This window comes from Podarcis vaucheri (genome assembly GCF_965113315.1).
Source record: "Podarcis vaucheri genome assembly, chromosome: 7".
Lineage (NCBI taxonomy): Eukaryota > Metazoa > Chordata > Lepidosauria > Squamata > Lacertidae > Podarcis > Podarcis vaucheri.
In genome coordinates this window covers 73,856,901-73,870,029 of record NC_138765.1, presented here as the reverse complement: position 1 = coordinate 73,870,029, position 13,129 = coordinate 73,856,901, and the positions used below count along the sequence as shown (strand labels likewise).

At 45.8% G+C, this 13,129-nt stretch overlaps 1 protein-coding gene across 1 annotated transcript in view; it reads right to left on the bottom strand.

The window, feature by feature from the left end:
* The window catches only part of LOC309536440 (uncharacterized protein), a 79,138-nt gene that overhangs the window by 30,519 nt on the left and 35,490 nt on the right, over positions 1 to 13,129 (bottom strand). Inside the window, exon 4 of the mRNA XM_082230685.1 lies at positions 1,692 to 1,845. Within this exon, the coding sequence (XP_082086811.1) occupies positions 1,692 to 1,845 (154 nt within the window). The remainder of the gene's footprint in view (positions 1 to 1,691; positions 1,846 to 13,129) is intronic.

The following is a 13,129-nucleotide window of genomic DNA, read 5'->3' as shown; positions in this document are numbered from 1 at the left end:
CTCACCCCGTCATGGGGATTTGAACCGGCAACCTTTTGATCGGCAAGTCCTAGGCTCTGTGGTTTAACCCACAGCGCCACCCGTGTCCCTTGTTAGTAAAGTACCTACACTGAATCTGGAACTTCATGTTGAAGACAGCACATGGTACCAGGAGTGAAATGCATTGTGTGAAGTGTACTATGGAATATTTGAGGAGCCCACATTCTTTATCTTTTTCACATGAGGCAGCTGAGGAAATGGAAGAGAGAGAAGTTTGAGAACAATGAGAAAGGAGATGCATTGAAAAGAAAAAAGTGGCTTTTTTAAACAACGGCAGAACTTTGAGTCAAGTGGGGGTGGAGGAACACCGATAGGAAAATAGTGTTATTAAACAACAGCAGAGCTTTGATTAAAGTAGGTACACTGAGGGGTCATCTTTTAAGGGGAAAAAAAACAGTTTTAACAAGAAGAAATAGCAGAGTTGGGCACAACACAGAAGCTAATGAAACAGAGCCTTTTGAAACACCCTTCTCACTGTGCTCAAACCATGTTTCAAGCTGACATTTCCCCCCTCAATGTTATCCCCTGCTAGGTCTACTCAAACGTCTGCCACTGTTTAAAATAACCAATTTCCTCCTCTCAATTTCTGTACACCTCTGCTTTGCTCAAACCTCTACTGTGTGTCTGTGTGGCAAATAGTCCCACCACTACCCTGCTGCCTCATTGCAGGGATGTTGGTGCTGGTAGGGCATTTCCATGGCTTGTGCCCATTCAGATTTGTAGGGTGGGATGCAGGGAGCTCTACTGTCATTGGCATCAGAGGCAATGACAGAGAGAGCTGACAAATGTTAGTTTTGTCCTCATCCTCTTCTTTGCTCAGTAACACTGGCTCTGAAGAGGAGGAAGCTGGCAGGCATTGCCACCCTCCTAGACTGGTTATAAGTTAGAAGGCAAGGGAGCTGGCATCTGGCTGAAGGCAGACTGGAGTGCCCCTTCTGCCCTGAAGAACCAACCACCACTTACCATGGCTCTGCCCTCCCACACCATCTGCTAGTGCCTGAGACCTTCTGCTTGCAAAGCAAGCACTCTGTCACTTAGTTATGGCCCCTCCCTAGGAACAAAACAGTCCTAGCTGGCTAGGCTAGGTTCCAGCCTCAGCCCATGCAGTTCCAAATCCCATGAAACTCCCAACGTCCTTTACCAATTTCAGTGGGTCACAACCAACCACTGAATCAACTCAGCTAAAAAGCAGATGGAGACTGGGGGTGGGGATTATGGAATGAGTTGTTTTTTCCCCATTTCCATTTTAACATTGCAATGGCAAAGCCATCACATTTTCTATCATTACTGGGGGCTGGGGAAAGCAGAAAAGTCCTCCCCCACCCCAGGAGAATGAAAAGGAAGAGATCGGTTAATTTGATTAGGACCTGCTTAGACAGCAAAATAACCGTCCACAAAGAGATGGGGAACCCGGTGGTAAAACGATCAGTTTGGTCATAAAAAAAAAAGCACGACAACCTGAGTGTGATGGAACGTTTGTTTGAATGAACACTATGGTAACTATACAGATCCTAATAGGCAAAGCTGCTCGATTAATTCAGCCCTCTAGTGAATCTGTTATCACCATAGTAACACCCTAGTATTGTTATCGGGGAACCTGCTGAAGTGTAGTGAGACGTTAGCATCTGGTAAGCATCTGCAGAGCTACTTACTCAGGTTATAGGATGACTGGAGTGAAGCTGAGGAGAAGGAACTGTGGGCTACGGAGTCTCCCGAGTGCCATATTTCAGAAGCAGAGATACCCGCTGGGGGTCTTGTAGCGCATCTGGGATTGCAGTCTGGAAGAGGGTGGAATTCAGAGGTCTCCTAGGTTGCAAACAGAAACCCATACAGATTGCAGTGGTGGCACTTATTTACATCACAGATATATATATATTCATAACTACCTTTGCATTAGAAGAAAAGTTCAAGGCGATTTACACAAATATAAAAAAACCAACAAAAAGGAGAAACATTGTTGTTGGCATCCATCTGCCTTGAGAGACAATGGAGTGTGCCTCTAAGGACGAAGTCAAATGGCTGTGGCTGCAGAGACTAGTAACTCAGAACTGCTGCCTCCTGCATTGTTTTTAGTGCATTAGCAGCACTGGAGTGACCTCTCTGGGGCGCAAGCCTGGGCAGCATGTGTGGAGGTCCTGTGCTGCCCAGATGACAAGACTCTCAGATCTTGGCATCACTGTTGTGGTCCAAAAAAGAAAAGCAGAGCAATACATTTGGGACTAGCTTTATTGCTGGGTGGAGGTGTACAAGATGCCATCCAAACATCTTCAGGACTCTACTCCGGATTAAGCATTGAAAAAGAAGAAAATCAAGGAAGAACGCCCCCCCCCCCACAGGACAGAAGAGGATGCAGGTTTGCATAAAATGTGCAAGTGCTAATTTGTGGGTTAAACCACAGAGCCTAGGACTTGCCGATCAGAAGGTCGGCGGTTCGAATCCCCGCAACGGGGTGAGCTCCCATTGCTCGGTCCCTGCTCCTGCCAACCCAGCAGTTCAAAAACATGTCAAAGTGCAAGTAGATAAATAGGTACCGCTCTGGCGGGAAGCTAAATGGCATTTCTGTGTGCTGCTCTGGTTAGCCAGAAGCGGCTTAGTCATGCTGGCCACATGATCTGGAGGCTATACACCGGCTCCCTCAGCCAATAAAGCGAGATGAACACTGCAACCTCAGAGTCGTCTGCGACTGGACCTAATGGTCAGGGGTCCCTTTACGTTTACCGGCAAAATCAAGGGGTGGGGAACATTCCCTTCTGGGCAGTTGGGAGGAAGGAACACTTGCTAGCATTAGTGCCCAGCGCCCACCAGAACTTGTAGGGCAGAAGGCAGGAAGATCAACAGTAGGTGGCAACAGACCCAATGACAGACAAAGCCAACTAATTCTAGTTTCCTCTCCCACTTCCTCACTGAGTTCTACAAGGGCAACACTGAGACTATGGATGTGGAGGCTGGCAGCCAGGGCTACCTCATAAGATTGGCTGTAAGATGGGATAGGCAAATCCGTTGATTTTTGTTTATCTCCGCTTCTAAATTTTCCCTGGTCTTACGTCCAGTTCTCTGTTTTGACACCAGCTCCTCGCCTTAAAAGTCAGAAAAATTCCTTGGCATTTTGGGGCAAATTTATCTCAATGTAGACTTCTTTTTGGTATGCTATTTTTGCCCGATAGACACATTTTTGCAAAACAAATTCACCCAATATAAAGCATTTCTGTATGTCACCTTCACTAATGAATGCATTTATATGCACACTCTGCCCCAGTGTAATCACTTTTGCATGTGTTTCTAAGACTGTATTGCAAAATTTGGAAAGGTACTAATTTCAAAAGGTTTATTTATTTTGTAAATAAATTTCATATTGGTTCTGGAAAGTGCAAAATAGGTAGGCCTGCCTTTAAATACAAAATGAATAAAAATTCTCCCACCATCCCTAGACTGAGATCAGCGGGGCAGTGCCCCACTTGCACTCCACTGCTTGCTGGCAGGCATTTTAACTGCTGGCTGACTCTCAGCCTTAGGCCTGCTTCCTGACGTGCCTCTGCTTCATTTTAAAGCTGTCCCCAGCTAAAGACGTTTCTGGGCTTCAGGCAGAATTAAGCATTTCCTGTGCTACCCAGCACAGCCTCTGACGTTATGGGCTGCAGCTGCCAGAGTCTCCACCCCTGCCTTTCAGAGTCTGGAAACAATGTCTGCAGTTTCCCTCCTTTCCTTTCCCACCATCTGCGCAACGATTTTGGGTTTTTTCCAGTGTCTGCCACCACCTGTGGTTCGTTAGATGACAACAAGATAGGGAAACACTTGGATCCATGAAATGTACAGCTGCGAAAGAAAAGCTTTCTGATCCTTCCAAAACTGTGTCGGCTTACATGTGGTGCTTCGCAGCATGTCTATGCATAGTTTTGCATGCACAACAAGTGTGCCTCAGAGTGGCACTTCACAAGTCATGCCAGCTCCTCAACTTTGAACATGGAGACACACAATTTTAATTTACTTCTCCTTACTCTCTCTGAAATCTGACCTCCCGGTTTCGTCTCCCCTTTCTTCTTCTTCTTCCCCTGTGCTCCCCTTTATTCTTGCACATGACTAGAAATTAAGGCAGTGGTCTGAGAACTGAGCTCAAAGGCAAAACACTTTGCAAGATATCTCAAGCTGATTAAAATTGTTCTTGCAAAACATGGTCTGCTAGACTGAATCAGATCAGTAGACAAGTTCTCCACTCCCCTGACAGTTATAACAAGATAAAAAGTTGCTAGGGCAGGTTTTAGACTGACCTAATTTCAAATGCTTCTTTCAAAGGTGAACCCTAAGAATTTTATGCCAAGTCCTCCCCAGCTTCCTTATGGTTATATCTTAAGAAGGTCTTGTTCAAACATAAAACTAAATCTATAGAATAACATTGCATGAATGAGCCATGGGACTGTGTGCTTCCACCTAACCCTCTCCTCCACCATGGCCATAAGATTAGAAGCTTTCATTTCTATTTTTTGACTAACCAGAGTTTACCAATATGTGGTTAATCTAAACTATGGTTTACGGAAACCAGTTTTAAAGCTCAATTCAGAGACATTGGGCCTAGGGCCTACTTTCACATCACCAAAGGAGAGGATATGAAAAATTATATATGTAAATGAAAATGTACAAATAATGATTTAAATAGAATTGCAACACATCTGACAGTGACGAGGCCAACTGTGCGTCTGTTCAATCTGTTACCCAGGTGCTAACTGTTGATGGGCAATTTCAAGACCCCTGCAACTCTCCCTCCCCCCCCCCAAACATAAAGTAATTCTTTACATAGCACAGAGTTAAACTAGGGTGTTCACACTGCAAAGAGTTAGCGATTGCCACCAACTTGGGTGGCATTAAAAGAGGATTAGAAAAAAAATCAAGGGGTAGGCCAGGTGGAAGGTAAGGCTATCAGAGATTGCCAGCCACAATGGTATTGTTCTCTCTCCAGTATCAGAGCCAGTCAACCTGTGAATACAAGTTCCTGGTGATGTCAATTAGGAAGAGTACTGTTGTGCCCTTATGTAGATGACAGCTTCCAAGAGTGAATTGTTTGTCCACCAGAAAGAGGAATATTAGCCCATCAAAAAGAGCACAGTCCTGTGGAAAGTAGGACCAATAGACACTATGACTTGGATTAATATACCCTATTTTCCCGTGTATAAGACTAGGTTTCCCCCCTTAAAAATAATGTCCAAAATTTGGGGGCATCTTATACATGGATAGATCTTTCCCCATTTTCTTAAATCAAAGTCCCCCAAAATAGTCTTATACATGGGGGAGTCTTATAGACAGAAAAATATGGTTAATCTGTTTTTTCCCTTTCCAGTAAAAGGTATACAGTATCCAGATATTTGGGGGGGGACACACAATATTTCCTGGTACTGAGTAATTGGAACCTCAGTTTCTGCTGCCCATGGCAGACATTTTGAGCTGGTACCCACAGCACTTTCAGCATTATATGAATACTGGCACCATTTTTTTAACACCTTCTTCCCTGTACTTATAATACCTACATTAAAATAGTTATGCAGGCAAAATTGTAAACCAAACCTGTTCTCCAGCATAACCAGGTAGGAAAGGGGCCTTTCGTGCTATCATTCTAAAAGAAAAAAAATCATCTGTGGTATTGCTGCCATTGCCTCAGGAGGCTCGCCTAGTCTCCCACCCTTTCAATGGTTTTACTTTCCTTATAACAGAGACTGAGCTTGTTTACCTGATAGGAAGACAATTTTCTGCTCCTGGAGGTCACCTCCTAATTGTTCTGGTTCCCTGCTAAACCTAACTGGTTCCCATTAATTTTCCTCATAGGCAAACCCACGCTTGCTTGCTGAAGCTGTGACTGCCATGGAACAGGTGAGCTAACCTCGTGTAAAGAGTGGAGAATCTTGAAATAAAACAGGGTTTGAGGTGGGGGGGGGGAGAAGAGTGTGACAGGACAGGCATTTGATCAATTCCAGCTTAGCTGCCCACCAAGCACGGGGGACAAAAGGTGTCTGTCCAGAGGGAAGAATCATGCCCAGCAACTAGTAACTGTAATATAAACTATATTGCACATTTATTAAGTGCCTACAGTGGTAAGGCCCTGTACACAGAACCAGACATGCTCACTAGCAGATGTTCAATGAGGTAGACACGGCTAGGAAGGACTTTCCTCTTTCAGTAATTATTTTAAGAGATTTACTATCCCCAGCCGGAATGGAAACTGCTTTTGTACTGGCAGTTGTTTTAATTGTTTTTATACCTGCAATTGTTTTATATATGTTGCAATGTGAAATTGCTTTGAGGTGCTTTATAAGAAGAGGTTCATTAATGGTGAAGATAGCATTTCAGGGAAGTAAACGAATGTAAATCTTGGCTGTTGGATCAGGCCAGCGGCCCATCTAGTCCAGCCTTCTGTCCTCACAGTGTCCAATCAGATGCCTGGGGGAAACTCGCAAGCAGGAACCAGGCACAAGAGCATCCTTCCCTCCTGTGGCTTCCAGCAACTGGAGGTAGAGGATAGCAATCATGGCTAGTAGCCATTGATAGCCTTTTGTGGCTAGCAGACAATGATATAGTTGATGGATGAACACTTTTATTATTCCTCTGTTCTACTCTGGGTTATGCCTTTTAAATGAATGCTGGGTAAGTTCTATATTTTAATATTTTGCAAGTCACTTTGGCACATCTTGCAAACGGTGCCAAACAAATATAATAAATAAGCAAACATTATCACGGTTGCTAATCATATGTCCATTATGGGAAGTCCACAAGCACAACTCTCCCCACCTGCAGTTTCCAATAAGTGGTGTCCAGAGGTTCAGACATCTCTTTTTGCTTTTTTCTAGAAAAAAGAAAAGAAAAAAAAAGCTTCCTGGAGTTAAGGGGAGAAATTTGATTCGATTCTCATTTTAGTGCAATCCTATCTATTTTGCACTTCTTTCAGAATAATCTGCAGAAATGAAACACAGCTACCTTTCAAAAGTTGCACTTCTCTGAATTTTTGCAATGCAGTTCCTCAAGCAAGAGAAAGAGTACAAAATGTGCTTATTAAGGGAAAGTGTATAGTGGTACCTCTGGTTGCGAATGGGATCCATTCCAGAGGCCCGTTTGCAACATGAAAAGCCCGCAACCTGAAGCACTGTATCTGCGCAGGTGCACGGTGCAATTTGGCGCTTGTGCCCATGCGTGAGCAGCGAAACCTGGAAGTAACCCTTTCCGGTACTTCTGTGTCGCCGTGGTACACAACCTGAAAAAACGTAACATGAAGCAAACGTAACATGAGGTATGACAGTACTTACAAATGAAAATACCAGAAATGCATTATTTTAGGGGAAATTGCTAGCAAAAATATACATATTAGGACATGGGTGTCAAACACAAGGCCCGCGGGCCGAATCCGGCCTGCCAGACCTCGTCATGTGGCCCGTGGCATCAAGGGCAAGGAAGCGAGCTTCTCGTCTTTTTTACTGGTCCCGACCCAGATTTTAGGGTCCGCACTCCGGCGGAGGCTCTCTGCCTTTCTAAAAAGTGACCCACATGAACAGCCTTCCCTGCCTGCTTGCAGATAGGGCTCCAACCAACGTGCCCCAACGGCGCTGCCTACTGGCCGGTCCCGCAACTTTTGCCTCCTCGCGGGCCGGGCAAAGAGGCTTTCTGCTCGCTCGGTCCAGTCCGGGGCTCGCTGCAGAAGAGGCGGTCCCGCGAAGCCGAGCTCGGAGCCGGCTGCCTCCGCCCCTCGGAGCCTCCCAGGCGCGGCTGCTCGAGGGGGCGGGTCGTGCACGCGGCAACTTTAGGAGCCCAAGAGAGCCGCGGAGGCTGGCAGCGAGGGCAGGGAGCGAGAGCCACGCTTGGGACACCACTCACTCACTCGCTCGGGCCGCAAATAGAGGCCACTGCGGCGCTGCAGCTGGCGAGGAGATGGCCGGGGGCGCGGGCGGCGGGGCCAGGGGCTGGCTGGGGGTGGCTCTGGTGGGTAAATAGAGGGGCCGGCAGGCGGGGAAGGGAACGGCAGAGGCGGGTGGAGAGCGGGGACCAGGCACAGATCCTGCAGCAGGCAGCGCGCCCCGGCTGGGCTGGGAGAGGCGAGGCTGCTGCCGGTTCAGCTGCGCAGAGTGGGGTGGAGGGAGGCGGGCGGGCGGTGTGCCACACCGCAAAGCAGGGGCGCCTCCCACCCTGAAGAGGACTGCGCTGGCATCTGGGCGGCTGGAGCAAAGTGGGAGCCTGCCAGCAACTTGGCTGCGGGAGCCTGGCTACGAAACACCGCCCCCCTCCCCACGCCAACACATCGGCTTTCTCCGGGCCGGAGGACTTGGCGGATAGCCCCCGCCCCGGGAGCAACTGCAGCAGCTCGAGGCCCCAGCAGGACATCCTGGCCACCCGCGCCCGCAGTACCGCTGGGGCTCCCTTGCAGGGAAGAAACTGCTGCTGTCCAAACTGCAGTTCCGTATCCTCCGACTCCTGAGTGCGGCGGCAGGGCTGGGGGAGGCAACATTTGCTTCTGCTCTGCTCTGTTGGGACAGGCTCCTGTCTCCTCCCCATTGGAGCTCCAGTCTGCCTGGAAGCCCATCTCGTCATCTTTTAAAAAAATCATTATTATTTCTTCTTCTATTCTTATTTAAAATCGTACTGGAATAGGTATATTAAATAGTGTATAGGTTCAAGACAACACACACCAGTGCCTATGGAAAAATAACTTTGAAAAAGTCCTACAGATACAACTGGCCCTTTGAGGGTGACCAAAAAGCTGATGCGGCCCCCAATGAATTTGAGTTTGACACCCCTGTATTAGGAGAAATGCCCACTAAACTACTGATGAATTTTCATGAGAAAATGAGAGAAAACGAAATCTCTACTTCTAAGGTGATGCTTAGGGTGACATATGTGTGCATCATAACTCAAAAACAAAGTATGCTTTATTTTATTTTTAAAACTCTCGCCTTTTTCTTACATGCAAACTTAACTGACTAATGAACAGGCGAACTTGTATGATTAATTGACTAACAGGCCAACTCTCTGTATGTTGACTCAGTAGTAAGTCACACCACTGTTCAACAGGACTTACTCCAGACTAAGATTTATGCCAAGGAAGAAAATACAGCAATAAAAATACATACTGTAAATGTATTGGAAACACAGAGGACAAATTTATTATCACGGGTGCTGCCCAAATGCCCTTGCTTACCCACCCATGCTAGGCTCAACAGAAAGGACAAGTGACATAACAAACACTAGCCAATCAGTGTTGTGGGCATCCAGCTTCTGCTACAAAGAGACATTTTTATTGAGCTAAACCCTAGAGATGAGTAGGTACATCTATACATGATGCAGCAAGTGTGCTTCCACAATGGCATAAATTTATATACATTTTGATGCACCTTCACCAAGTTGTATTTACATTGCTGCTCAAATTGAAACATTGGACTTTATGGCTGGGATATGGATATATAGATAGATAATAGATTTAAATCAACGCTGCAAACTTATACATGCACATGATTTCTGTTTATAAATTTTGAATCGTGGATTTCAAATGTGGAGAATTTGCTTAATTTCAAAATACAGGCAAAATGGTATGTTCAGATCAACACCATTCTCCATTGTAAACCACGACTCTGCTCCCTATGCTACCTTACACTCGCACAGTATTTTTCTAGTATCTGTTGATAAATCTTGGGATAGCAGCCAGATTAGAACAGGAAGCTTGACACAACTGATCTTGGTGGGAGGTGCTGCTGGTTATCTTTCATCCTCCTGCTCTCCAGATGTTGCTGAAAATGCCCAGAAGTGAAACATTTGTAATTAAATATGAATCTTTCTCCTCCCCGCCCCCTGCCTTTCCTTCCAGCTGGCTGTCTAGCATCAAGTAGCAGGAATAAGAGTCTATGTAATAATCACAACCGAAACTGCTGTAAAGCTTTGATGGCCCAGAATCACCCAAAAATCTATGCCAGGCTGGGCTGGAGAGGAGCAACATTTTAAGATAATCTCCAACACAGACTAAAAAGCAGTGGGGTGCTGCAATCAAGGCAATTTTGCTTGTTGTTGCAAAATTAATGCTGCCTCTGCTTTAACCTTCCTACAGTTGCACACACACACACACGGCCTTCTTCTGTGTTGGAACGCTGGCTTTTAACTGGATTATATAACAGTGACACAGTTCCACAGCACAGTGGCTGTTTCCAAGCTTTGCTTGGTCTGCCAGCTGCAACCCTATCTGGACAAGAGATAGGCTGGGCTAAAATATCTATGCTATGGCAAACTCCAAGTTAGACTACTGTAAATCACTGTAGGCGGGGCTTCCTTTGAAGACTGTTTGGAAACTGTATTTAGTGCAGAATGCTAGTACTAAATTATTAACTGGGACTGGGCATTACGGTCACATTATAGCTATGCTGTTCTATCTCTGACTTCCAATCAATTTCTGCACTGAATTTTAAAGTGCTGCTTTTGACTGTTAAACACTCCCCCCCCCCAACTTAGAGATGGACAAATTGCAACATTTTGTTGCAGTCCCCACCTTAATAAATAATGGAGGTCATATCCATCAATGGCTAGATTCAACTTTTGTGTTCAGGGGTGGGATGCCTTTCTGAGCAAACAGGAACAGATGGCTGTTTCCCATTGGAGTAATGGTGGGAGTGTTGGATGTGGACAGAGGAGACCTGAGTTCAAATCCACCCACAATCATGAAACTCACAGCATAAACTGATTGCTATATCCTGCTGGTGGATTTCTCAGGGACATCTGGATGTCTACTGCTTGGGACTGAGGAACACTGGACTAGACAGGCCTTTGGTCTGACCCTCTTGCTATCTTATCAGGAAACTGAATTATTTTAATTGCAACCCTCTTTCTGATGCGGTTTGATTCCTCCAGAGGGAAATGCCTCAGCAAGCCAAGCGCAGCCTGCAGCATGCCTCTTTAGAGCTATTCTATTTAAGCCACAGATGCTAAATGAATTCAGCAGACAGACAGAGTAATGGAATGCCAGTGTTCCAGTCTGCTGCCTTGAAGCGAAAGGGTTCCTTTTTTTATATTAATTTCTCGTCTCATTTTCCAAAACTGCCCCTGGGCTCCGTACTTTAGATGCAGGATTCTTGTCAGACTCGCTAACCTAATTTGGAAATAATTAAATTTTAAAATATTAAAGGGATTAAATGTATTTCTCCTTTCAACCGACCAACTCCTCCCTCTCCCTTCTGCTGTCCCTCTAAAGATTGGTGCATTTTGCTTTTAGGATTTAAAAAGGAGGCAGGCAGGAGTTTTGCAGGGGAGGCAGCTCAGAATGTGCTGCCGATGTATCTGATTTGTTACTGCCATTTCCTTGCTGGGTGCCGACAGAGAGCTGGAGAAACAGGAGTTAATTTTATATAATTTCAATAAGAAGCTCCTGGAAAGTTTGTGGAAAGGATGGTGAAACCCATATCCCACTCAGGTTCACGGTTCTAGTATTAATTTGCAAGGCCCTTAACAGCTTAGATTGAGGTCTTTTGAACTTCCGTTGCCTACTGAAATTAAAAACAACAACAATAATAATCCAGCAAGCATTTTGAACTGAATTCTGATTTTATAGTGTAACCTCATTTCTATTTCCATAGCTTGGTAGCAGAGCACGTGTTCTGCACTCAAAAGGTCACAGGACCAATACTTGGCATCTCCAGCTAAAGAGACTACAGTAGAGAGCACCCCTGCCTCAGACATACTGGAGAGCCTCTATCAATCATAATAAACAGTTTTGGATGGAATGGACCACTGATTTGACAGGGTGCATGTGGTATGGAGAGGAGACATTGCTCAGTGGTACAGCCCATGTGGAAACTGGCAGAAAGGTCCCAAGTTCAATCCCTGACAGTGGTGAGCACAGAGAACACTGTAATGTGAGCAGGAACTAAAGTGATTTAAAAATTGCTATACAATGGGGAATCAAGTCCTGGGTGACACCAACTGTCAAAGGTTGCGTACACAACACACATTTAAAGCACGTTCTTTCCACCCTGCCAAAGAATCATGGGAATCATAGTTTACCTTTCACAGAGTGGTAATTCCAAGCTCCCTTAACAAACTACACTTCTCAGGGGGAACAGGCTGCCCTGCCCTAAATGCACCTCTGAAAGCAGGAGTACACAGAACTGCCCCAATACCACAATGAGCACAAATCTTCATGAACACACAATAAAAAAGGATGTCTGTATGGGTCCCACAATGAATATGAAAGGCTATGGGTGGTTCAAAGCAGCCCTAACCACTTGCAGACCAAAGTTATAAAATGAGAGGCAGAACTGGTGTAGGGGAAGGGGAAGTGACTTCAGTCACAAAGCCTCAGAAGCAACTCTGGCCGTTGGGATGGAAAGTCTTTGACATCTGTCTTCCAGAGCCACATGCTACCCTCACAAACCTTGCTATCTCCAAATGCTATCTTCTTGGGAGCTTACTTTAAACCCACTATGGGAGATCAAGCAGGGATTTTCCTAATATCCCATGACTTGCACCTTCACATGACTCACAGTTAAAATTGCAAGCAGGAACGACAAGCGTTCAGAAATGGTGTTTGCTGCTTGCTATCACCTCAGAAACACTTTCCTGGACTAGATGGACCATTGGCTTGACCCAGCAGGCTCTTATTTGTTTTAGCACAGAGCTAGAGAACCTCAGGCCCATCACCAAATAGCTCCCGTCAAGCTGGCCCTCAACCCCACACCTTCTCTCCAAGTCATACTCCTCATTGACTCTGGTTTGCACCCTCCTTGAGTATTTTTGCCTGGCTGGAATGAATCCTTGAACTCTGATAATGACTCTTGCTTGCCTGGATGGAGGATACAGATGGGGAGTGTTGTGTAGAAATTAGCCTACTGAAGAAAGATAACATTTGCTTTCCTTGTTTTGCTCTCTTTTTGCCTCTGGCCATGGCCACCACTGGCATGTGGCCCACAGAAGGTGGCACAGAAGGGCATGTGGCCCTTGGGCTGAAAAGCCCCCCCCCCCCAGCTCTAACCACCACACTTGCCACACTTTAGTCCTCAAGCCATCTGATGCCTCGTGGTCTCGTAAAAATCCAAACTGTCTGTTCCATCAATAAAAAATGATGGCACCCAGAACACATAAGTGT